Raw genomic sequence first — 27,505 nt, forward strand, 5'->3', positions numbered from 1 at the left:
ATATATATTTTTAAAGGAAAATGGTCAAAGGACGGGGACCATGCAGCCCCCTCTATCTAAAAAATGTAAAAATTCTCAGCCCCCTTTCTCCACTGCTCTGCAAATGCGCCTCTGGGCCCACTCCTGGTTGGGGGATGAAGTCCCCTTGATTGCTGAGGGCCCTTGAGGGCCAAGAAGACTTCCTGTTACCTCCAGTAAACCCCACACAGCGGTTTTGCTGAAAGGTGGTCAGAGGCCACACCCCTTTCTCCACCACCCTGTAAACGCACCTCTTGGTGCACTGCCAGTGGGGAATGAGGTCCCCTTGCCACCTGAGGGCCTCAGGACTAAAGTGGGCTTCTTCCCCCAAGCAGCAGTATGCCCGGAGGCACGTTTGCAGAGTGGTGGAAAAAGGGGGCGTAGCCTCTGACCAACTCTCAGTGATCTAGCTGTGTGGGCCTTACTGGAGGTAACAGGAGAACTGGTTGGCCCTCAAGGACCCTCAAGAGCTAAGGGGACTTCATCCCCCAAATAGTAGTTCACCAGGAGGTGTGTTTGCACAGTGGAGGAGAAAGAGGGCGTGGCCACTAAAAACCTCTCAGCAAACCCACTGTGTGGGGCTTGCTGGAGGTAAGTGGTGGAGTACTTGTCACCCAAGGACCCTCAAGAGCCAAGGGGACATCCCCCAAACAGTTGTGCCCCAGGAGGCATATTTGCAGAGTGTTGGAGAAAGGGGGTGTGGCTACCAAAAACCTCTCAGCAACCCCATTCTGTGGGACTTGCTGGAGGCTACAGGAGAGGTAGTTGGCCCTCTGGTCCCTAAATAGCCAAGGGGACTTCATCTAACTGCTAGTAGTGTGCCACAAGTCATGCTTTCAGAGATGTGGAGAAAGGAGGAATGGCCTTCTACGATGTCTAAGCAATCCCTCTGTGTGGTACTTACTGGCGGTAAGAGGAGGGGTAGTTGGGCCCCAAGGACGTCCTTGGGGGGGGGGGGCAACTACCCCTCCTGTTTCCTCACACACAGTGAGATTGGTAAGAAGTGTTCAGAGGGCCTGCCCCCTTTCTCTAATACTCTGCAAACGCGGCTTGTGGTGCACTACTGATAGGGGTAGGATGTCCACTTTACTCCGGAGGGACCTTGGGGACCAAGAAGCCCTTCTTGTTCCTCCTCTAAGTTGTACACAGTGGGATTCCTAAGAGCAGGTTAGAGTCCTAGTCTCTTGTCTTTACTACTATGCAAATGCGATTAATAGTTAAAAAACCATAGAAATTAACAGAAAATACCAATGGTTACAGGTAAGTTATAGGTAGGAATAAGAATTTAAAAAACCTTAGTAATTCACTGAAAAAAGCAGGGTTGGGATACTTTAGGGACGGTTTTAAAGTTGCCCCTGTCTAAATTCCATAAATTAGGCAGTAAGTCAGTATGCTATTCTGTGACCAGTAGTAGCTTCAGTACAAAAATGGTTGGCGACCCCTGGGCTAGGTACTGGTTGACAGAAGCAGTCTGTGTTGTTTAAGGTCACTCAGACAACAATGTTTAAGATGAGAAAAGTTAGAGGAAAATGCTCCTTGTTCCTTGGAGATTGTGGTTAAATACCTACAATCCTGAATTAGTCCAAAGGATTTCTGAGTTAGTTCAATTAAAACTATTAAACGTAGAAATATGGGTATAAGTTACTAGCGGTTTCCCCTGCTAACAGATTACTTTTCAAAAGAGATTACAAAGAACACAAGAGATTTTGTCTATAAAGGACTATGGGCACAGATGGGTCAAAGCCCTTAAGTATACCAGGCCCCTTGTTCTCACCTCACAGCACTTCATTATAGGACAGGAAATGTGGCTGACTGGACATTTTGGTGCATTCATTCACCCGGCGGGCTGTTCTCTGTGCCGTCCTGCTGCTGGACTCTGGACCCGGACGATTTGCTCTGCCGGTGCCTCTTTGAAGTGCTGCACTTTGCTGTAAGGGGTCAGAGTAGCAGCAAACATACCACTGCTGGAAATGATTCGAGGGAGCAGGTGAAAGGCTTTAAATGACAGGACATTTTGGAGCATTCACTCACGGACGCTTTCCCTGCGAGTCCTCCCGCTACCGCTTTCACACACTGCTGCGGCCGCCGAGTGGAGGACTCGCTCTCCCAGGATCCTTTGCGGCGCTGACTGATGCCATCACCCCTGCGCCCGGAGGTGCTATAAACTCCCTGTAGCCCCCGCGTCGCGGGAACGCGCGCGGGACACGCCGGGCTACGCCCGGGCAAAGGGCGGGCCGTCTATGGCCGTCCAAGGCCGAAACAGGCCGGGCTGGGCACCCCCCCTGACATTTTGGACGGGACATTGGCCTCCTGACCTGGAAACGAACTAAGTAAGCTGTTATTACCCTGTTATTGTGACAAAGCCCAATTCTTATATATTGTTTAATAATTGGGTCAACATACTTTACATAAGGGTATCATAGTAGCTCCTGGGAGCCAGACAGAATACTGCAACAATGAGTCCCGGGAAAAATACAATGGCGGGAGGGTCTGTCCAAGGGACCTTGGACCTATTTATAACCAGGGCCGCAAGTGCCTTAGAACGGGAAATAGCCCTCACGGAAAGCCGCTTATCTATAGAGCTTTTGTATAATAAGCGCTCGTCTCTAGGTCTCACACAGCACACTATCACTCCCCTGAATACACTCACAGAAAGAGACTCCATGGGTGACATTGGTATCCCCCACAACTGCTAGATCGTAGTGCTTCTACTAACACCAGTAGGGTGTCCGCTATTGACGACTCATACTTAGATAGCCCCATAATAACTAGCACTAACATCGACATACACCCTAAGCCTACCACAATATCCAGAATTCAAAATTCACCCGGCCCTGTACAAACAAACAAAAGGAAACGAGGGTCAGACAGGCATAAGGGCAGGTGCGCTAAGTCTTTAAAAACGGCACCAACAGTCGCAAGCCCTCCTAAAGGCTTGCAGGTCAAAGCCGCAAATTTAATTCAGCCACAATGCCTCGCTGCCTCCACTGATGTTCACTCAAAATTACTAGGAAACATTCAACATCTAATTAGATCTCTCATACTACCTTTAGTGGAGCGGGTTAAAAAAATGAATGAACAGCTGGGGGGCATGGAGGAGGTAATCAAATCAAACACCAAAATCCTACATGAATTGGCAGCCACCAAATTAAGTCCCATTTCGAAAACGCCAATCTCTGATGGGCAAAATACCAATCAAGAAGTTGGCAATGGCATTACATCTCAGACACAGGTAACTGATCCCCCCCCCCCCCTAAACCAACCAGTACAAATATGAAAGGAGGACCTATTAAGCCGAAGAATCATGTCCAAGAAAGTGAAAACGGGAAATTCGCTAGATCCCAAGATCGGGATAAACAAGGTATTTTTCGTAGAGTAGATCTACCACCTGAATCAGCAGCCTACGTTATAGTCCTCACTGGGGTCCCCGAACTAACAGATGGAAGGAAAGAAGGGCACCCTGAACTCAAAAACAAGGTTGTCCATGGTTGCCCATCCTCGTCGCCAATATGTTGTAAATTCAGTAGGTCCACAAAAGTAAGTAGTTTCCAGGATCAGGATTTATTTATAGATTATGAAGAACAGCTTAACAACCACGGACTGGCCATAAGCGCAGTCAGACTCCAACTGGCAAAACATAGAATCTCTCACACGGAACCTAAGTAGAACATTCTAAGTTCTAAGGAGCTTGCATGCAAAGAAGCACACAAGGAGCATACAACACTTACATATAACAGGCCTCTACCGTCTAACATAAGTGGAGAGATTTTAAATGTCAGAAGACTGGGATGGGTTGGCCAGAGACCAAAAGATGTACCAGGGGACGTGGTCGTCGTAAACTTCAGAGACCGCAGGGCTACCGCGTATTTAAGAGATTGGTACTTGGAAAGTGGAGGGGGAGGAATATCCACTAAGGATTTGACATATTTCTACCCCCAATATCAGATGATCAACACACAAGTGCCTAGGAATCACGCCGAAAGGGGGGTACGAGTCCCAGGCTTCAATATTTTAACATCAAACCGCTATGCATTGTTGTCCGGACTCGAAGGGGTGGATTGACGCATAAACTCGATAGCTTGTAAACGACAGGTGCCTGGAGGAATCGATGTCTCCACGACCGCCAAGGGAACTCATGACAGGGCCAAACAAACCCCTCGGAAAGATAGAACAGGGGAAAGCGGGAAAGGAACTGATGTCCATCATAGTATGATTCAAGCAGAAAATGGGAGGGATTTAGATACAGATGACAATTCTAGAAAAGAACATAGTTTGAAGCAAACTACCCTGCAGTCACAAAGACCAAAGCTATCTCCAGGAATACTCCTATAGGGAGGTATGCACAAACTATTGAGTGCATTAGTAATAATGAACCTGCCCAATTATTGGTGTCCTGGAATATAGCAGGACTAAAGAACAAAATGGTATCCACGGAATGGTTAACCTTTATTGATAAGTATACCATAATAATACTCCAGGAGACCTGGCAGATGGCACCCCAGTTTAGGCAGGGTTACTTGAATTGTTTCATACCTGCAACACATAACAAAAGAGGCAGGCCCTTGGGGGGCCTAACCACTTGGAAAAAGCAGGATGGCAGGTATAAAACCACACAAATAAACTCTAATTGCAGTGACATTCTCATTGTAAAACTAGAATCTCCTGACTCTAGAGATTTAATTGTTTTTAATGTCTATGCCAGGGGAAATCCAGGAGGCAAACCGTCCGAGATAGTCACCCAGCTGGGTCAACACCTGGATATACATAATGGTAAGGCAAACCTATTGGTAGCCGGTGATTTTAATTGCTCATTGGAGCCCCTGGATCAATATGACATCGAACTTACCAAGGCAGAAGACTGTAGTTGGCAGATCCCCGAAACTAACCATCCCCCCATAAAAAGGTGGACACAGGCTGCTCTTCAGCTTAAAGCCCTATGTCTCGAACAGGGCCTCAGAGCAGTAAATGGCAGGTCAAATGCAGACAAGGAGGGGAGACCCACTTTTGACAATGGGGTGAGCACTAGTCGGATAGACTACATTCTAGTCAATATAGAGTTGTGGTCATCTATCCGTGATATGGCTATCATAAAAAGAATTGAGAGTGATCATAACCCTCTTAGCCTAGAGTTAGAATTATCCAAAGCCAAGGATGTTGAAGCCAGTCCGCCCAACATAGATATTTTTCCTACAAATGATACTAGAAGACTAAAATGGGCTGAGTGTCTTCCAAACAGGAATATATTTCTGAAATGGACAAATTAGTAGTAAATGCAACGACAGATCTTCAGGGATGTACATCCGATGATGATCTCATGTCCAAGGTTGTTCCAATCCACATAACACTTTTTACAAATCTTAGCAAATATTTTATTAAAGAAGTAACTGGCCCACGACGTAATGATAGAAAGTGGGCAGAATCCTGGTATGGCAAACCCTGCAGGGCTGCATATAAGATACTCGCTGCAGCTGTCAGATCGAAGAACAGAGATCTTATACAAGATGCAAGACTTAACTATAAAATGACCCAGCATAAAGCAAAAAAATCCTGGGATGAAAAATACTGGGAAGAGCTTTTTGAAGCCAGCAAATCGAGAAACATGGCAGGTTTCTGTGACCTAGTAAAATGTGGCAAGGGGTGCCATAGGGCCCACCCGAAAAATGTTGGCGCTCCTGAAATGTGTGTGTCGCATTTTAAGACTCAGTTTGCACACATAGATTGGGAAAAAGGGGTAATCAGTGATATTATCTTTAATAATGTAACTATTACCCCACTGCAATATAGCCTGAAAGAAGTTGAATATGCCCTAACCACTGTCCCCAAAGGGAGAGCTCCAGGGCCAGATATGATACCCATAGACCTTTTCTTGCATGGTAGAGAGGTCTGGGCACCGTATATTCAGCTATTAGCAAATGCCATTGCCAAAGGCTCCCCAATCCCAGATATTTGGAAGGGAGCCAAAATAATCCCTATCTTTAAGAAAGGAGACCGTCTATCTTAGGGACATGTTTCTTGAGGCTTTGGAGTCTGGCTCCCTCCCCTTGGACCAACGACTCGCTACTATTGTTGTCATTCCTAAGGAGGGTAAGCCACGGGATCGTTGCACCTCGTACAGACCTATTTCTTTACTTAACGCCGAACACAAAATTTTGGCCAAGCTACTGGCTAATCGCTTGGTAACTGTGATCGGGGACTTGATCCATCCGGATCAATCCGGTTTTATCCCACACCGCAACACTGCATTGAATCTGCGTAGACTCCACGGAGTTCTCGCAAGAGCCGAGACGCTTACTGAACCCGCCATTCTGGCCTCTCTTGACGCTACCATGGCTTTCGACACTATCGAATGGCCCTACCTTTGGGCGGCCCTCTCGAAGTTCGGGTTTGGGCCGGGCTTCATAGCCTGGGTGAAACTCCTTTATGAGACTCCCCTGGCCCAGGTAGTCATTAATCAAAGAGTGTCTTGCGTTTTTACGCTCGGATGGGGTACCCGGCAGGGCTGTCCGCTGTCTCCTTTGCTTTTTGCTCTCGCTCTTGAGCCCTTGGCGGAGTGGTTCCGTTGGGAGCCTTCTATGCGGGGCATCCGATGGTTTCCTGGTTTCGAAGATCGAGTTTCGCTATACGCGGACAACATCCTCCTCTATCTCACTTCCCCTAAAAAGTCCCTTAATGTACTTTTTGATGTTCTTACCTCCTTCGGAAAGAATTCCGGTCTTGTCATTAATTGGGCTAAATCCTGCGTCTACGTTTTGGCTGGAGAGCTCCCTCCACTGCCGCGTAGATTTCCGATTCATGTGCCGGAGGCCGGTTTTAAGTACTTGGGGATTTATGTTTCCTTGGACCCCTCTAGACGCTACGAGCTTAACTTATTACCCCCCCTTCAGCGGCTGACGCTCGATGTAGCTCGTTGGCGTAGTGTCTCTACCTCGTTTTTGGACGCGCTTCAAAATTCTTTTGACCCGATCGCCTCGGGCTACTTTCGTGCAGTGGAGAGCCTACAGAGACAACTGGTCTGGGATGGGCGTGCCCGTATTGCTCTTTCCAAACTCACGCTTCCGTGGTATGATGGCGGTATAGCCCTCCCGGACATCAGACGTTACTACTGGGGGTCCCAGTTGAGTGTCATTAATCATGCGACCTACGCACCAGGCCCTGCCCCGGCGTGCTCTATGGATACATTTATTCTGCCAGGCGGGACCTTCAACAGAGCGTTGTACTCTGGGAGACTCCCTGAAACACTGACCGGTCCCACTAAGATTGCAGTGAGAGTGTGGCGTGATGCAAATGCGGCGCTGAGTTGGTGTGGTAGGTTCACTCGGGCCACCCCCTTGTATGATTCGGAATGTTTGGGCTACTTGAGGAGATCGAAAGGATTTGATAAATTGGATATGATTGGTATTAGCAGAGTGGGCGATTTGTGGTCGAAGGGTACTGTCAAGCCCTTTGACGCGCTGCGAGTGGAGTATGAGCTTGGTGACAATGAATTCTTTCGGTACGCCCAGGTCCGTCATGCTCTGTTGTCTGTATTTACTGCAGGTGATGATATTCCCGAGTCTTCCCCTCTGGAGGACCGTATTTTGGATGGCCACGTGCCCGACAGCACTATCTCATTGATTTATAAAAAACTCATCAACAACAGAGCTGACTTGTTGGTTCGCCTCAGGGCCTCGTGGTGTGCGGACGGCCTGGAATTGGATGATGAGGACTGGGAGGCTGCTCTGTCCTCGCCTAAAGAGGTCGCCATTCCTGCTCGTTTGAGGTTCGTTCAGCTTAAAATACTTCACCGAGTGTATGTCACTGGGCCTTGTCTGGTTCGAATGGGTTTTTCTTTGGATGGGCTATGTAAGCGTGGCTGTGGTATGTCTGGTACCTTTCTCCACATTTTGTGGGAATGCCCGGGGTGGTTGCGTTCTGGTCCCGAGTACATGCTGTTATGAAAGGTGTCACGGGTGTGTCCCTGCTGCCCGAAGCCAGGCGTTGTTTGTTGAATGTGTGGGAGCCCAATGACTTCCGCTCAGCACAGATTGTATGGGCGACCCTTGGAAATATGGTCGCGAAAAGGGACATTGCCCAGCTCTGGGGTTCACATAGGTCGCCCACCTTATCCAAGTGGAAAGAAAACATGGACTGGTGCATGTTCCGGGAGAAGACTGTGTACCTTTCCCGGGGACGGCCCATGAAGTGGGGTAGAATCTGGTCCCAATGGAATGCCTATCGTGATAATATATGTACCCCTCCACAGGATGTCACCATTGATGCATCTTCGTCCCCCTAATTGACATTCACCCTTCATTTACTGCTGATGATTCTGTTTGTTTCCTTGTCCGCCCCTATCCCCGCATTAGTTGATAGCAATGCATTTCTGTACTTTTGGAGCTCTGCCCACATGACCTCATGATGATGTAGTACTGTGTTTTTGCCTCGTGAAGTTTGGTTTTTTCTGTACGTCTGTTTAATTTTAATAAAACTTTTTTTTTTTTTAAAAGAAAGACCGTGCTGACCCCGCAAACTACAGGCCAATCAGCTTGATAGCCTGTATCTAGAAGGTGGTGGCCAGGCTTGTGCTTCTCAGGATTCAGAGTTGGATAGACGACGCTGAGGTCAAGCTGGATTTCGCCCATTCACGAGCACTGTGGACCAGGTCTTCAGATTCGCTACTATTTACTGGAAGTGGGTAGTTCTAGGTGGAGGCACACTCTACGCAGCCTTTGTTGATTTGAAATCGGCCTTCGACCTAGTGCCACGCACCAGGTTGTGGAGAGTTCTTCAGGAGCAAGGCATGCCACCGGAACTCCTCGCCCTTTTAATACAATTCCACGAAAACAACTATGCACAGGTCAGGTGGAGGAAGCCAGGCCAGGCTACTGACAAATTCCCAACTGAGAGAGGAGTAATACAAGGGTCCGTCTTGGCACCGACACTGTTCACACTGTACATCAACAGGGTTACTGAATATTATTAGGACTCACCTACAGATGCTCCTAAGTTAAATGGTGTCCCGATACCCCTGCTGTTGTTTGCCGATGTTAGAAGCGGCTGTCTCTAGCTGGCAGAGGTATACACTTCTGACAAATAGGGACACACCTTTTCTAGTCAGGGCAAGGGGATCACACACTTAGATAACCCCTGCTCACCCCCTTGGTAGCTTGGCAAAGCAGACAGGCTTATCTCAGAGGCAGTGCGTTAAGCATTTATGACCACATACAGTAATAAAGTGAATACACTACAAATGGACACGACACAGTAGTATTATAAAAATAAGGTTTATATAAGGCTTAGCACAAGACCAAATAACGACAAAAATATACCACCATCTTAATAAATACTCTTGGAAGGAAAAATAATAGTTCAAGCGTAGTTTCTTCTTAGCACAAAGTCTTTAGTATCAAAAGCAACTCTTCTTCTTTAAAACACAGTTCTTGGCAACAATGTAACCCACACGGGAGTCACACGACGTCGAGGCAAAGTTAATCCAAAGGTTCGGCGTCGAGCGCGAGGAGCGCTACGTCAAGCCCGGAGTCGCACAGACCCCCACAACACAGTACCTTGGAAAAGTGAAGCACTCGATGATCAGCGGCGTCGAGATGTCCGCCGTCGCGTCTTCGGCGTCGATCAAGCCTCGGAGTCGGGGGGGATCTGCAGCGGCGTCAACCGAAGTCAGGCAGGAGCAGCGCTCACGAGGCGAAGCAGGATACGGCGTCGTCGCCGATGTCGATGATGATGTTGCAAGAGTGAGCAGCGCTCACGGCGTCGAGAGGGCTCGAGGTTGATGCGATCAGCGGCGGCGTAGACACAGGGTCACTTGGAGCTGGAGCCGAACTCGCTACTCACTGGCGTCGCTACTGGCGTCGATCGGGCCCGGCGGCCGATGTCGAAGCTGTGGGACACTGGAGCCGTTACTCACGATGTCGAGCTGGATTCGGCGGCGTCCGTCAGCGTCGAGATTGCTGGATTCTTCAGAGGTGCTGGATTTTCAGCTTCCAGCAACAAGCACTTTTAGCAAATAAATGAAGTCCTTTGGCCCTGTGACTTCAACAGGAGGCTGGCACTCTTCCAACCCTTGGAGATTTTCTTTAGCAAGTCTGAGAGTACACACTCCGTTCCTCTCTCCTGGTTCCTTGGCAAAAATAAAGAAGCAACTGCAGAATTCCCCCAACAAACAGCACTCTGGCAGAAGGGGTAGGCAGTCCTTGGATCAGCAGGCTTCTTGTCCTTGGTTCAGGTTTCCTTGTCAGAAGTGATCTAAATTCTTGGTTCAGGGGTCCTTCTCTTATACCCCTTTTTGGCTTTGATCCCTTTGTCCATGCAGGGGGATTTCCCACCATCTTGGTATTGTTGTGGGTGTTGCCAGGCTGAGGCACCTGGCCTATTCACTGTGCAGGGCAGAGTCTTCAGCCGCCCAGCAGGAGCGGAGCCAGCATTGTCACTGGCAGGGGCAGGGCCATCGGCCGCCCGGCAGGAGGTGGGGCCAGGAAAGTCCCTGGCAAGCACAGAGTCATCAGTCGCCTGGCAGGGGGGTGGAGCCAGCATTGTATCAGACAGTCAAGTCAAGTCAAGTCAAAGAATTTATATAGCGCGCTACATACCCAGAGGGTCTCAAGGCGCTAGAGGAGAAGTGGGGAATTACTTGTCGAATATCCAGGTTTTAAGTTGCTTTCTGAATGCTAGGTGGTTCTGAGTGAGGCGCAGGTGAATGGGAAGTGAGTTCCAGGATTTAGCCGCCAGGTAGGAGAAGGATCTTCCTCCCATGGTGGTTTTGTTGATGCGAGGTACGGCAGCAAGGGCTTGATTGGAAGAGCGTAGGTGGCGGGGGGGTGTAGAAGGAAAGTCGAGTGTTGAGGCATTCGGGTCCAAGATCGTAAAGTGCTTTGTGTGCGTGGGTTAGGAGGCGGAATGTTATCCTCTTATTGACGGGGAGCCAGTGGAGGTCTTTCAGGTGACCAGAAATGTGGTCTTTACGCGGGACGTCTAGTATGAGTCTGGCTGATGCGTTCTGGATGCGTTGGAGTTTATTCTGAAGTTTTGCGGTGGTACCGGCGTATAGGGTGTTTCCGTAGTCCAGGCGGCTTGTAACCAGTGCGTGGGTGACCGTTTTTCTTGTTTCGGTGGGGATCCAGCGAAATGTTTTTTTGAGCATGCGAAGAATGTTGAAGCAAGACGAAGAAACGGCGTTGACTTGTCTGGTCATCGAGAGTGAGGGGTTCAGGATGACGCCCAGGTTCCGTGCGTGGTCCGTAGGAATGGGTGCTTTTCCTAGGGCCGCTGGCCACCAAGAGTCGTCCCAGGCAGAGGGGGAGGTACCTAAGATAAGGACTTCTGTTTTGTCTGAATTCAGTTTCAGACGGCTGTGCTTCATCCACTCGGCTACTTCTTCCATTCCTTCATGTAGGTTGGTTTTGGCGGTGCTAGGGTCTTTGGTGAGTGAGAGGATCAGTTGAGTGTCATCAGCGTAGGAGATGATGTTGAGGTTGTGTTGGCGTGCGATGGTCGCGAGGGGGCTCATGTATACGTTGAAGAGGGTAGGGCTGAGTGAAGATCCTTGTGGCACGCCGCAAATGACTTCAGTGGCCTCTGACTTGAATGGTGAGAGGCGGACTCTCTGTGTTCTTCCGGCAAGAAACGAGGTGATCCATTCCAGTGCTTTTCCTTGGATTCCGGTGTTTCTGAGGCGTTGTAACAGGGTGCTATGACAGACTGTGTCGAAGGCTGCGGAGAGGTCGAGGAGGATGAGGGCGACTGTGTCTACATTGTCCAGTAGAGTACGAATGTCGTCTGTTGCTGCGATGAGTGCGGTCTCAGTGCTGTGTTGGCTCGGAAGCCGGACTGTGATGAGTCGAGGGATTTGTTGGTTTCGAGGAAGGCGGCGAGCTGGTTGTTGACAGCTTTCTCGATGACTTTGGCCGGGAATGGAAGGAGCGAGATGGGGCGGTAGTTTTTGAGTTCGGTGGGGTCCGCTGTGGGTTTTTTCAGAAGGGCGCTGAGTTCGGCGTGTTTCGAGCTTTCCGGGAAGCTGGCGGAGTTGAGGGAGCAGTTGATGACGTCTTGGAGGTGTGGTGCTATGATGGAGTCTGCTTTGTTGAAGATGTGGTGGGGGCATGGGTCTGTGGGGGATCCTGAGTGGATGGAGTTCATCAGGCGAATGGTGTCCTCAGTGGAGATTGGGTTCCAGTCATTAAGGATGTTCAAGGGGGGTGAAGGTACGGCAGAAGGTTGGGTGGGTTGGACTTCGGGTTGGTTGTCGAAGCTGTTGTGGATGTCTGCGATTTTGTCGTGGAAGAACGAAGCTAGGGAGTCGCAAAGGGTTTGAGAGGGAGTGATGTCGTTGGAGTTGGCAGTGGGGTTGGTAAATTCTTTGACGATGTTGAATAGTTCCTTGCTGTTGTGGGCGTTGTTGTCTAGTCGGTCTTTGAATGCGGCTTTCTTGGCAGTCCGGATCAGTTGGTGGTGTATGCGGGTGGCGTTTTTGAAGGCGTTCCTGGTGCTGGTGTTTGGGTCTTTTTTCCAGGCCTTCTCAAGGGATCGACAGAGTTTCTTGGATTTCTTAAGATCATCATTGAACCAGGGGGCGTTTTTGCTGCCTAGTTTGATTTGACGTTTTTTCAGAGGTGCTAGGTTGTCAGCGCTGTTGGTTAGCCATTGAGTGAAGTTAATGGCTGCTTGGTTGGGGTTAGAGGAGTGGGTAGGGGGGGTTTGAATTTGAAGACAGGGCAGGCTATCAGGAGCTACTCTTCCCCTACTCTCAATGCAAATGCCCCACTCATCCCACACTGACTCATTCAGACCTCTGGAGCCACCCAGCTCCTGTCACACGCACACCAGAACCAGCAGAGACCGGTAGACAGTTAGACAAGAAAATAGCTACTTTCTAAAAGTGCTATTTTCAAACACAGAGTCCAAAAACCATCCACCCAAACGGATGCGTTATTAAACCCTGAGTTCAGGGATACCAAACTCGACATTGCACCATGCTCCCCGAGCCCGCTAGGATTATAGCATTAATAATCCTGGCAGCCCATTCTAACTGATGGAAAGCAGGTAACCTTACACTAGTGAAAAACGAATATGGCTGTAATTCACTATTAGGACATGCCAACCTTGTCAGGCTTGTCCTACCTTATGTTTACAATGCACCCTGCCCTTGGGCCTACCATAGGGGTGACTAACATGAAGTTAAGGGAAGGTTTAGGGACTGGCAAGTAGGTGTACTTGCGCAGTCTGCGTGACAGTACCAGACTGCACGAAGGTCTAGCAATGGCAGACCTTTAGACATACTTTTACTAGGCCGCTTTTGTGGGTGGCACAACACGTGCTGCAAGCCCACGGAAGCTTGTTTCCTTCCCAGTGTAAGAATTGGCTTTTGTAGTTTGGTTTGCCCTGTTCCCATCATGCACTGGGACAGGAACAGACTAATTTGCATACAGCCAGGTTCTGAAACTGGGATGGTGCAGTGAGCTAAAAAACGGTGTTGGATCTAGCCCTGATCTCTTGACAGGGTGAGAGTATTCTGCTTAATTCAGAGACTCTGTCCCTCACCACCCCTTGTTGTAAATATTTTTGTCCACCCTAAGCGTGGAAGGGTATACTCAGACATGAGTCCCTTGCTCATTGCACCATCAGGATTCAAGCAAGCCGGGCCGAAGACGGCTGTAATGCCAGAAACCGGTCCCCGGAAGCTTGTTTCCTTCCCAGTGTAAGAATTGGCTTTTGTAGTTTGGTTTGCCCTGTTCCCATCATGCACTGGGACAGGAACAGACTAATTTGCATACAGCCAGGTTCTGAAACTGGGATGGTGCAGTGAGCTAAAAAACGGTGTTGGATCTAGCCCTGATCTCTTGACAGGGTGAGAGTATTCTGCTTAATTCAGAGACTCTGTCCCTCACCACCCCTTGTTGTAAATATTTTTGTCCACCCTAAGCGTGGAAGGGTATACTCAGACATGAGTCCCTTGCTCATTGCACCATCAGGATTCAAGCAAGCCGGGCCGAAGACGGCTGTAATGCCAGAAACCGGTCCCCGGAAGCTTGTTTCCTTCCCAGTGTAAGAATTGGCTTTTGTAGTTTGGTTTGCCCTGTTCCCATCATGCACTGGGACAGGAACAGACTAATTTGCATACAGCCAGGTTCTGAAACTGGGATGGTGCAGTGAGCTAAAAAACGGTGTTGGATCTAGCCCTGATCTCTTGACAGGGTGAGAGTATTCTGCTTAATTCAGAGACTCTGTCCCTCACCACCCCTTGTTGTAAATATAAAAGCCCACTAGCAGCATTTGTATTTACAAGCCCTGGCACTCCTGGTGCACGATACTAGGGACTGACAGTAAACTAAATAAGCCAAACATGGAATTCAATCAATACAGCAATTTCACATAGGGAGCACTTGCACTGTGGCACTGATCAGCAGTGGCACAGTGCCCAAAGCAGTATACCAGCAAAATCATCGTAAACAGAGGAGGCAAACAGTAAAAATGGAGGAGAGACTCATGCCAATGATGCAGGGTCTAACAGCCGACGACACCCTTTTAATTTCTAAAACACAACAAGGGCTCCAGAGAGCAATTGGGTGCTTTGAGGCTTTCTGTACAGAATATGGCTTAACCATTAATGTATCGAAAACAAAATTTATGGTTATGCACAGACACAAGACCGTGAAAGGCAGGGTGTTAATGAATGGGGAGCCCCTTGAACAGACCCAAAGTTTCAGCTATCTTGGAATTACCCTGGGGTCTAGACTAGAATGGAAACCTCATATGAATTACCTATCCACTAAACATGCACAGTTGGCAGGAGTGCTCTTAAGAGAATTACGATCCTCGCCTACACAACCAATAGCTCCGGCCCTAAAAATATACGACACCAAAATACGGGCCTCTGTGCTATATGGGGCAGAATTTTGGGGGGCATCTAACATCTCGGCCCTGACAACAGCTCAAAATAAGTTCATTAGGGGCCTGGCGAGGCTACCTCCATCCACACCGTTGATACCCCTCTACCTAGACCTGGGCTGTCAGAGAATTCAGGATGTTGCACGATTCAGATCGATCGCATACTGGCGGAGGATCTGGGTCACCCCTGAACTTTCTCACTATGCTCAGGCTCTATTTGAAACTAGAGATATGGACAAAGGGAGAAGAATACACTTGTTCAGAGCAGTTAGGCTGATCTACAAAGCTATGGGACTGGGGGATTTATGGGATAACCCATCACAAAATTCTTTTCCGTCACGTAAGACCCTAAAAGAGCTTTACTGGGCCATGGTAATTCAAAGAGACTTCCAAAAATGCACTGCCCCCTCAATAACCAGGGATTTCTTGGAGCAAAAACACATACCGGTCTATGAACCATACTGAAATGTTATTACCATCCCTGATGATAGGAAATTGTTCCACCAGTACAGGGTGGGAACTCTTCCAATCAACACATTCACCAGTACATGGTCTATTAACAATAATGATGCTTCGTGTCCCTTCTGTACTACCCAACCAGAAAGCCTAGCCCACGTCCTTTTTATATGCCCTGAGTACAAATTTCCACGCTCTAAATGGCTGAGGCCATTATGTATTCAGAAAGGCATTAAAAGAGGTACTGAAGCGCTAAGGATTTTAAAAACAGATGGTTCTGATAGCTTGGTAATCGCCGTGGCCAATTTTTTTTAATGGATGTGGGTAATTCGTAGGAACAAATTAAAATTACTCAACACTCCATTAATGTAATCCTGTATTAAACTTTGACTGTACAGAAATTAGAAATGTATTGAAAACTTAATTCATCTTTTTTAATGTTTTTAATTCTAGTTTTATAATATTTATTCTCTTAACTAATGGGTATGGAACAATCAGTGGACTGGATCAATTTAGAAGTGTAAATAAGAACATCCCTTAGATCTTGTAAAAAAACGGATGAAATAACCATCCATTGTTGCATTATGGATTTGATGTTGTTATTTTATTTTTATCTCACGTTGTTTTTAAATATGTTGTCTTTTATGACTTGTAGTCGAAATAAAGACTTATTTTGATTTGATTTGACAGGAAATGTAATACATTTTTACTCACATGTTGAGACTGACAAGATCAGTTCTGAACCTAAGTTCAACTTATGTGCAAAAATGGCATTCTTTAAATGGCATGCTTAAAATTCTGTACGCTCAAAAATAGATGCAGAATGTTATACTACAATGGTATACAGTTATTTGGAGAATGTGCTCCAGTGCAGGGAGCTGATGCTCCAACGTGAGAACACCCATAAACCTCTCCATGTATGGCTCATGAGAAAAAGTTTGCATTGTGGCACTCAATGAATCAAGAGTGAACTTCCAAAGAAATAGCATGCACCCATGTACTTTTACAACTTGTAAATATATGTAATATACACCATGTACATTTATGCTTATAATTACTTCCTGGGGCACTGTGACTGTCTCGACTTCCAAGGGGAACTTATAGAATATTAAGATTTTGCATACAATAATTCTACTCCGGAGGCAGATTCCAATGCATTACGACCCCCTTTAGGGTGTGTACAGTTTACCGTGGTTTGTATTGAAAACAACAGCCGAAACTTGAGTTCTATTGGCAGAAATGGCTGCTCAAGTGATCTATGGAGATAAAAGTCACTGTAGAAAAAAACATAAATTATTCAAAATTACATTGATTGGCTGCGCTAACAACTAAGAACAATAATGTGTTTTCTTGCCTGAACAGCACGTTGGATACTGCAAGGGGAGCCAAATAAGCAGACTTGGGGATGATGGTGTATCTGTTTCCTGTGAAATCTATGAACCCAAGGTACTGTCTGCTCTGCTTATATGTAGTAAACTGTCTCAGATATATTCATATCAATTCATGGTACTGCATGACTTATATAAATCAAATGATGGTAGTAATTCATACCACACCTGGCCTTCTATGTAGATGTATCACATGCAGTGTTCAAGTAATGTAGGACTACACTGAAAACCTAAATGTGTGTGATTTAATACTCCAAGACAGGATTTACTGTACGATACTGAGGGTTCATAGGGAGGTTTAAATGTTATTTACAGAGTAACAAGAAAACTGAAGAAGAAATCATATTGTGCTAACTCTCAAATGTGTGAGCAGGAAGGTTTATATCATCTGTATTTCTGTAAATGTTGGATGAAATAACAATGAGAGAAAAAAACATGCATGCTTTTTCCACACAATCTTTTACCATGCATATGCCTACACACACACACACACTGAAAGTCTATTTAAGGTAGGTATTATTATGGTAAGTTCAGAATATATATATATATATATATATATATCACCTACTGGCGGTCGCCAGTAGGTAGTTATAGTTAGGATTGATTTCCATAGGCAAATCGCAACATTCTATTTGGAATAACTTTGGCGCCGGTTGAGGAATCAGCCTGAATTTTACAGCAACTTTGCCTCGCGGTGCTCCGCTCCTTCCCTGAAAGTTTGGGGGGCATTCGTCAGGCGGGGGCCGAGATAAAAGGGGGGTCCCAAAACGTGTTTTCCCCATGTTAATTTCCATAGGGCGGTCTGTCGCACTTTTAGCTCGAACGGCTGAATGGATTTTCACCAAATTTGGCAAAATTGTAGGGACTGGTAGCCCGATGTGCCTTTGCTATGTCTCAAGATATGTGCTCCAGAGGATTTTGAGTAATTTAGGTTAAAAAAAATTATATATCTAGAGCCGCGCCCCGGTACGCGTACCGGGGAGCGCTCCGGGCGCGCCACGCGACTTGCGCACGGTAAACATTCGAAACAGTCCGCAGCGGCCACCATCTTGTGTCTCGGTAGGATTGAGACACAAGAGGTGGCAAAAATCAAAGGGGGAAATGAGCAAAAGGGGGCAGGGTACACCCCCCGACCCCCTAGGTTTGATGTGGGGGCCATAAAACTGTCCCGCGGGGCGAAAAAAATTATTTTATCTTTTTTCGATTTTCGCAGGGGGAGCGCCCGGTACGCGTACTGGGGAGCGTACCGGGGAGCGTACTACAGGGAAAACCCAGTGAAACAGGAAAATAATAATTCATAGTGATTAGAGGTAGGCTAGCTCTGCATAGAGTTGTTGTGTTGTTTGGGTGTTTTAAGTACCAACATGTAGGTACCAATGTTGAGTCTTAAATTTAATGTAGACCGTTTCCTCTGTAGATATCTTGCATGTTGTTACAGAAGTTATTGTGCTATATGGAATCCATATCATAGTCTTTCAGGAAAGCAGAAAGAACATGGGGGCAGGAGATGAAAAAGAGATGTCAAATACATATTGGAGATAATATAGTGGGAGAAAGGAACTATCTATGAGCAAAATTACTATGTAACACAAAAAAGTTGCACAGTATACTATAAGTCTGACTTTACAATAAAATCAATTTGGTACTAGTTTAAGAATTATATATAAAAATGAATAGTGTCTCAAACAATTTTCAAATTATTAAATATAAATTTATTTTTGTGATTGTTTTTCAAAATTTAACAGAACTTCTAATATTTGACTGTCCGAAATGTCGTCATTTTCAGTGAACATAACTTCCAACATTTGAGTGTCCGAAATGTCCTTATTTTGAGTGAACATAACTTGCAACATTTGAGTGTCTGAAATGTCCTCATTTTGAAGGAGGAAATCTACAGATTGTACACATTGTAGTAGTTCATGGTCCCGTGATTCATCCATGAATTCAATGTCATTTGGTTCAATGTTTTCTTGATTGGTCTCTGCAAGGACAATTTCAAATGACACTTTTTGTTCTCCTTCCATTTTGCCTGAAATTTGCATTAAAAAAATATATATCAGTAGAGATAGGGCACTGTTGGGTTTAAGTTTAGATAGGTAGTTTTTAACAGTGAATTTATCTTTGGGCAGTGTATGGTATCAGACTGGAAGTAGAAATATAAAAAAGTGTATGTGATGAAACCTAAGTAAATTCATAATTATACAAAAACAAGCCTAAATCCATCCATAACTATAACAGAGAAGTCTATCTAAATCTATAACTATTACAGAGGGATAGTATATAACTATCAGAAAAAGTTTTCCATATTAACTTAAAGTGGACAATATACTTCAGTTTTCAAAATAACAACTTACCTTTAAAAAGAAGTTGAAGTTATTAGTGAAAATCCTTTTGAAATGTACACCAGGAAGTAGTAGTCAAAATGGCTGTGTTTCCCTCTCTTTCTTTATATATATTCATGTACATAACCAATCAAATGTCAGGTAAAAAAAGTAGAAAATGAAAGTAACATTTTAATTGGTTGTCAATGCTAACACTTCAGATGTGTTTTTGTGAAGCAATTTACCTCAGGGTATTTAGAGAGGTCTACAGGCTAAATGGCTCAATGGAATTCCACCAAATTTGGGAAAATTTTATGAATTGGTATGTAGTATGAGCTAATCTATATTTGGTGAAAGTGTCTCCAGTGGTTTTTATGTAAATTAACGTTTAACATTTTTGGGGGAGCGCTTCCCGGTACGCGCCCCGGTACGCGTACCGGCAGCGCTACGGGAGTCCTCCATTTTGTGTTTCGGTAGATTTGAGACAGAAAATGGAGGACAAACAACGTTGGGAATGGGTATAAGGGGGCACAGTAGGCACTCCCTGACCCCCTAGGTTTTCTGAGGGGGTCTTAGGAGGCCCATATACGCCCCAAAAAAAAAATTATTTTAATTTTCGCTGGGTGAGCGCCCGGTATGCGTACCGGGGAGCGTACTTTGGTGAAAATAGTGAAAATACTAACAAAAAGATAATTATTTGGAGTGATCAGAGGTAGGGTAGCTCTGAAAAGAGCTTTTGGGTTCTGTGGCAGATTTAAGTACCTACAAGTAGGTACCAATGCACAGTCCTAAATTCAGAAGGAATATTCTATTCCCTTCATCTGAGAAGTGCACACCATCTTCTCTGTAAATATCGTGCATGTTATAACGCAAGTTGTTGTTGTATATTGAACCCATTCCATAGTCTCTCGTGTAAGCAGAAACAGATTTATTCACATGTTTCCGTGCTTTTTCAAATTGTGGACAAAATTGGTTGGACCACTTCCATTTCTGTCATTGGCATATATTGGAATATACCAAGGCAGTTTGTGGAAAAAGTGCCATCAATTGATCAAAGGTGTCCTTTAAAAGCATTTCCAGACCTACACCAGTCAAAGTGCCCAAGTCATTTCCTCCACAGTGCACAATTAACAGGTCAGGGTGTGGCAAATGCAAAAAGGTTTTCACCAATGGAATCAATTGGTGACGTTTTAATCCTCTGTGGCCAATCCATTTGATGTTCACATTTGATAAATCAAGGTTGTGAAAATTTCTGGTACTAGCATACCTTTGAGCCCAGTGGATATAGCTATGTCCAATAATCCAGACAGAATACATGGTGAGAGGAGATTCTGGTGCAGTCAGATGAAGTGTGGAAAAGAAATGGCAGTTGGAACAATAGGAGTTTGCAACAAAAAAAAAATGTAGACTTTCAGTGCTTTTGAATCAGAAGCAATGATTGGTAGAATGAGATAGTTGAAAACTGAAAGTTAGGGTGCATGGTTGTGTTCTGTGTAAGAAGTAATTTGAATGGTTAAAAAAATCATTTAAAGAAACCTTGCACCAGAAAAGCTGGTGTGTTGCAGGTCAAACATCCTTGCTGAGGTGATTTGCAACATTGTAGAATAAACTTTTGAACCTGAGAGTACAGTGAGGAGGGAGTTGCTATGGTAACAGGTAGAAAGGGCTGAGGGGGGGGAAGGGTGTTGCTTTGAAAATACAGAGGGAAGAGTTTTGATTGGTTACCATGAGCAATATGTGTGTAGAATTCGAGGTTTTCTGTGCCATTCATGGTTGCAGTGTCTGGAGAACATATCTTTTGCTCTGCTAAAGAAATATTGGTGTGTGTATCTGACACTGTTCTGAATCTCCTAAAGTATTTGTAAAGGTGAGTTATGATTCATTTACTATACATAGAGACTTGTTTATTCTATGGAGAAGATTTGGAAGCAAATTGTGGTTTTTTAATGTTGCTTTGTGTCATGCTTTTTGATAATGTTTGGTAAAAAGTTTTTAATGCATAGAGGAATTGTATTTTGTAAAATTGTGAAGTTTTAGTAGTGATATGGAATGCTTTTATTTGGGACTTGTGCTGTGTTTTGTAAATGTGATGTCAAAAACGATTTTGTGAAAAATGAATGGCTTTTACATTTTTTAAAAGGAATAAAGAATGTGTGCATATTTAAAGAAATATATTTGACCCTTTACAATGATGTTACCTGTGTTTTAACTCAGTGTAGGAAGCATATTGAGTTTGTTTGCATAGAGGAATTGTATTTTGTAAAATTGTGAAGCTCCATGTAAAAGTGTTTGCCTTAGTCTTATCCCTGTTGTGAGGCAACGTGCAAGATTTTGCCTCAGTCTTATCCCTGCTGTGAGGCAGATTATTGTAAATAGGATCTGTGCTGTGTTTAAAAAATGTGATGTCAAAAACGATTTTGGGGAAAATAAATGGTTTTTACATTTTTGAGTATAATGTGGCGCAAAGGTTTAAAAAGTGACGCATCTACCTACATGTGTCACTTTTTAAATATGGGGAAAAAAGGTACATGTTCGGGCTTTCCTGGGGAGCCTAGGTGGTGAGGCTTGTATCTAAGAGTGCAGTGGACTAGGCTTCATGAAGCATATCCCTGTCTGCCTTCTTAGACACAGGTGTCAATTTGACTCTTTACAATGATGTTACCTGTGTTTTAAATCAGTGTAGGAAGCATATTGAGTTTGGTTGCATAGAGGAATTGTATTTTGTAAAATTGTGAAGCTCCATGTGAAAGTGTTTGCCTTAGTCTTATCCCTGTTGTGAGGCAGGTGCAAGATTTTGCCTCAGTCTTATCCCTGCTGTGGGGCAGGTGCAAGATTTTGCCTCAGTCTTATCCCTGCTGTGAGGCAGATTATTGTAAATAGGATCTGTGCTGTGTTTCCTAAATGTGATGTCAAAATCGATTTTGGAGAAAATGAATGGTTTTTACATTTTTGAGTATAATGTGGCGCAGAGGTTTAAAAAGTGACGCATCTACCTACATGCGTCAATTTTTAAATATGTGGCAAAAAGGTACATGTTTGGCCTTTCCTGGGGAGCGTAGGTGGTGAGGCTTGTGTCTAAGAGTGCAGTGGACTAGGCTTCATGAAACCTATCTCTGCTGCATTCTTAAACACAGGTGTCAATTTGACTCTTTACAATGATGTTACCTGTGTTTTAACTTAGTGTAGGAAGCATATTGAGTTTGTTTGCATAGAGGAATTGTATTTTGTAAAATTGTGAAGCTCCATGTGAAAGCGTTTGCCTCAGTCTTATCCCTGTTGTGAGGCAGGTGCAAGATTTTGTCTCAGTCTTATCCCTGCTGTGAGGCAGGTGATTGTACATAGGATCTGTGCTGTGTTTCCTAAATGTGATGTCAAAAACGATTTTGGAGAAAATTAATGGCTTTTACATTTTTGAGTATAATGTGGCGCAGAGGTTTAAAAAGTGACGCATCTACCTACATGCGTCAATTTTTAAATATGGGGCAAAAAGGTACATGTTTGGGCTTTCCTGGGGAGTGTAGGTGGTGAGGCTTGTGTCTAAGAGTGCAGTGGACTAGGCTTCATGAAGCCTATCTCTGCTGCATTCTTAGACACAGGTGTCAATTTGACTCTTTACAATGATGTTACCTGTGTTAAGTCAGTGTAAGAAGCATATTGAGTTTGTTTGCATAGAGGAATTGTATTTTGTAAAATAGTGAGGATTCAGTAATGACATGGAATGGTTGTACATAGGAACTGTGCTGTGTTTTCTAAATGTGATGTGAAAAACGATTTTGGGGAAAATAAATGGCTTTGACATTTTTGAGTATAATGTGGCGCAGAGATTTAAAAAGTGACACATCTACCTACATGCGTCACTTCTTAAATATGGTGCAACAAGGCACATGTTTTATGACGCCAATGCATCACAAAAAGTGACGCATCAGTAGTGCAAAACTGATGCATGGCTTTATAAATGAGGATCAATTGTGTCATCTGTGTTACCTGAGATTAGGAAATAGATTGTGTAGATGAGGTGAGACATGTCCAGAGGGACAGAGGAGGAGAGGTTTATGATCAAGACTGTAGTGGGAGAGAGGCCTTTCTCGGGAAGCATAGGTGGTGAAGCCCGTGTATAAGAGTGCAGTGGACTTAGACATAGGTCTCATCTTCTTTGTACTTGTGGACAGAGCTGTCTTCCACTATACTCTTCAATACAGGCCTCACCTTTTGTGCACCCCTGGAGAATCCTCACCTGATCTGTAACCCTGTATTGATCGTTTGCTTTTTGTCATTGCTTTGTTGTTTGATAATAGTGGTCTATAATGTGCTATTTTTTTATTTAACACAGATTGAAATCCACATTTGAAGAGTAAGCAAACATGCCCACTAGGGAAAGGAAAAGAAAAGGATGTAACCGCCAAAAATCAAAAACAGCAATGGAATTACAGCACTCTTCCACAACAAATACTTCAAAAAACAGGATCCAAGCTCCTGGTAAGACAACTAAATCTTTCTTACGTAACATATGTACTTAAAAAAAAAAAATGGACAGCATGTAGAAAAAGAGAATGACAGAGTAAATTTGAAAAGGAAGGAGAGAACCTCAAAGAATCCTACAACTGGAGCAGGAGAGAATAATATGTATAGGAATAGAAGGCAGAATCAATTTAGAGACATTCGTAAACGAATGTTTCGCAATAGGGTGGTTTCAAATTTGTTAAAAAACATTAGGAAAGGTAAACAGAGAGCTGCTTTTTATAAGAAAAAGAAAAGTGTAGAGAAGATTGTTGATCAGGCTTTTGAAGTTAAGAAAAAATTATTTATTTTAGTAATCAATAGAATTAGGACACTTAACAAGACAATTGATGTTTTCAAATCAAACAGTAGATGGAAAAGAGTAATTAATCGGACTAATTTTTGTAAAGTTTTTTCGGGAGAATGGATGCACAGTTCAAGTTGTGAGCCATTTTTTAATGAGGAGAGTTACTTCCAGGATAATGATTTAGTGCATGCAGTTGACACCAGTGGTCGAGCGTATGAAGTGAAAGACGGTTGTCCGATTGAAAAAGAGAAACTTGTGCCTAGAGAACTAGAAGAGGTGTTAAATGATGAAGTTTTAGGGAGACGTACTAAGGGTAAAGTGTGCACTTGGAAGTGTAGTAGTATTTGTAGTGTGCGACAGGAATCAATTGATTTGTTTTGTAATTTCTTACGTACATATAGTAAGAAAAGTATAAAGCAGAAAGTGAAGTTGTTGCAAGACTTAGCTCCTTGCAGAGTGAGAGAAATCACAGGTTTGCAAGGCCATTCACTGGCTTGTCTTTCTAGAAAAGTCTGTCAGAGTGTTTTTCATCATTTTAGGATGTTAGCAGTGCATCATACCAAAATGAGGAAATTAGTGAGAATGTTGTATTATGCAAGAAGTCCCGCACTTAAGCTGAAACAATTAAACAGTGCTCTTTTGCATGGAACTGAATTAGATGTGAAGAAGATTTGTGAAGAAATTGAGATTTGTTATTTTGGTGAAAAAGAGGACAGTGTAGAAATTGAGACAGAAATTCAAGGTAATGTGGAAGACAATGTACAGATTTTAAATACAGAAAAGTTTGAGCAGGAAATTACCAGGTTTAAGGTGAAATCAAGTGAAAGGCCGAATTTTACTTGTGTGTGTTGTCGACGGACTCATTATAAGATTCAGACTAGGTTAGTTGATTTATATGCAAAAAGTGAAAAGATGGATAATTATGAGTGGAAAGATTTAGCAACTTATTTGTGGGTGGAGAATTGTTTTGATTTGAGTTCTGATCAGCGTATTTGTAAATATTGTTATGATAAATTAAATCAAAACAGAATGCCTGCTAGAGCTGTTCATAATAATCTGGAGTTGGTAGACATTCCCCGTGAATTGATGGATTTAAATACATATGAGTCTATTTTGATTCAATGTGTCCATCCTTTTCAGGCAATTGTTCGGATGGAGCCTAAGATAGGGAAATTGCCTCCTACAGATTTGCAGAGAGGATTAAAGGGAAGAGTTGTTTATTTGCCCCTAGATTTAAAAAAAAATATTGATACAATTGGTATAGAAAAAGTAGAAGAGGAACCTTTAGTTATTCTAGTTAATGGGGTTCCAACAAAGAGTAAAGAAATCTGGCAAGATTTAGTGGATGTTAGGAAAGTCAAAAAGGCAACGTTGTATTTAGTCAAAAACAATGAGTACTACAAAGATGTATGTGTTGCAGCAGAGGAAACAGCTGCAGATGAAGACAGTGATTGTTCAGGCGGCCAAATTGAAAAAATTGATGTCTAGAAGTGAAGAAATATATGAACATTATACTGTTCATCCTTTGCATTCCAAAGAAGTAATGGGGAATGCAATTGAATTGTTTCAAATGAAAGCAGCAAAAGGAAGTCCCATTAGTGTATGGGAAGAAAGTTTGGAAGCTCGTTGTTTTCCACAGCTATTTCCAACAGGTCGAGGTGGACGATATGACGATCGACCACTTCAAATTCCTGCATCTGAATACCGAACTGTAAGATTATATGCTGAAGATGCAAGGTTTCATCAATGCATTCCCTATTTGTTTCATCTACTGTATGAAAGTGCCTTGTCTGGGCTTTCTTATGCAGTAAACCATATTCTGAAAAGTGGAGCACATCTGCAAAATGTTTCGGCGAGGGACTTTATGGAGAAAGTGAATCTGCAGGATAATTTTTTAGAATCTCATCTAATCAATCTCATGGCATGTCAGCGTGGTACAAACGAGTATTGGTACCATCGCCATGGGGAATTGAAATGTATGCTAAGAAACTTAGGAACTCCTACATGGTTCCTCACTCTTAGCTGTGCCGAGTATGCATGGGAGGACTTACTTCAATTTCTACGAGAGGCCAATGCTACTATACAAAATATAGAATTCAAAACACCTGGAGAACTGTGTTCTTTGGATCCAGTGAATGTCAGAACTCCCTGACCTCCTGAGGCGAAAAGCCGGGAGAGGTACTCGCTGTTTTGAAAAATTTTGGATTGTGTATTTTTGTGATTTTAATACAAAACTTACCTCACTCTTCCTGGGCACTACCGCGCAGCGGGTCAGAAACGCTGCCGCGGGAATCCTGATCGTGTTGCCGCCATCCCCCGGGACACACAGGCCACGCCCACTACCATCTGGCCACGCCCCCCGCCACATAGGTACTTAAAGCGCGCTGACCTGCGAGCGCGACACAGAACTCCCTGACCTCCTGAGGCGAAAAGCCGGGAGAGGTACTCGCTGTTTTTAAAAATTTTGGATTGTGTATTTTTGTGATTTTAATACAAAACTTACCTCACTCTTCCTGGGCACTACCGCGCAGCGGGTCAGAAACGCTGCCGCGGGAATCCTGATCGTGTTGCCGCCATCCCCCGGGACACACAGGCCACGCCCACTACCATCTGGCCACGCCCCCGCCACATAGGTACTTAAAGCGCGCTGACCTGCGAGCGCGACACAGAACTCCCTGACCTCCTGAGGCGAAAAGCTGGGAGAGGTACTCGCTGTTTTTAAAAATTTTGGATTGTGTATTTTTGTGATTTTAATACAAAACTTACCTCACTCTTCCTGGGCACTACCGCGCAGCGGGTCAGAAACGCTGCCGCGGGAATCCTGATCGTGTTGCCGCCATCCCCCGGGACACACAGGCCACGCCCACTACCATCTGGCCACGCCCCCGCCACATAGGTACTTAAAGCGCGCTGACCTGCGAGCGCGACACAGAACTCCCTGACCTCCTGAGGCGAAAAGCTGGGAGAGGTACTCGCTGTTTTTAAAAATTTTGGATTGTGTATTTTTGTGATTTTAATACAAAACTTACCTCACTCTTCCTGGGCACTACCGCGCAGCGGGTCAGAAACGCTGCCGCGGGAATCCTGATCGTGTTGCCGCCATCCCCCGGGACACACATGCCACGCCCACTACCATCTGGCCACGCCCCCCGCCACATAGGTACTTAAAGCGCGCTGACCTGCGAGCGCGACACAGAACTCCCTGACCTCCTGAGGCGAAAAGCCGGGAGAGGTACTCGCTGTTTTTAAAAATTTTGGATTGTGTATTTTTGTGATTTTAATACAAAACTTACCTCACTCTTCCTGGGCACTACCGCGCAGCGGGTCAGAAACGCTGCCGCGGGAATCCTGATCGTGTTGCCGCCATCCCCCGGGACACACAGGCCACGCCCACTACCATCTGGCCACGCCCCCCCTCTCACACCTACTGCCTATTTAATATGTGCATCTTCAGAACGCGCAGCGGGCGAGCGCAGCGGGCGCGCCGTCTGCGCGCCGAAGGCGCGCCTAAGGCAAGCCCGTCTGCGCCCGTCCGCGACCAGACCGCGGCCGCGGCCAGATATGCTGCCGGTGAGGATGCACATGGGGGAAGGATCATGTGGGCACGGGACGACCTCAGATCTCTCAACAAGGGGGCC

General features: G+C 44.9%; 1 protein-coding gene across 1 annotated transcript in view; it reads left to right on the forward strand.

Annotated features, from left to right (window-relative positions):
• Positions 1 to 27,505, forward strand: part of LOC144790678 (fetuin-B-like) — a 217,393-nt gene that overhangs the window by 158,301 nt on the left and 31,587 nt on the right. Inside the window, exon 6 of the mRNA XM_078665403.1 lies at positions 16,717 to 16,800. Coding sequence (XP_078521529.1) covers positions 16,717 to 16,800 — 84 coding nt within the window. The remainder of the gene's footprint in view (positions 1 to 16,716; positions 16,801 to 27,505) is intronic.

The sequence above is a fragment of the Lissotriton helveticus genome, chromosome 11 (genome assembly GCF_964261635.1).
Source record: "Lissotriton helveticus chromosome 11, aLisHel1.1, whole genome shotgun sequence".
NCBI lineage: Eukaryota > Metazoa > Chordata > Amphibia > Caudata > Salamandridae > Lissotriton > Lissotriton helveticus.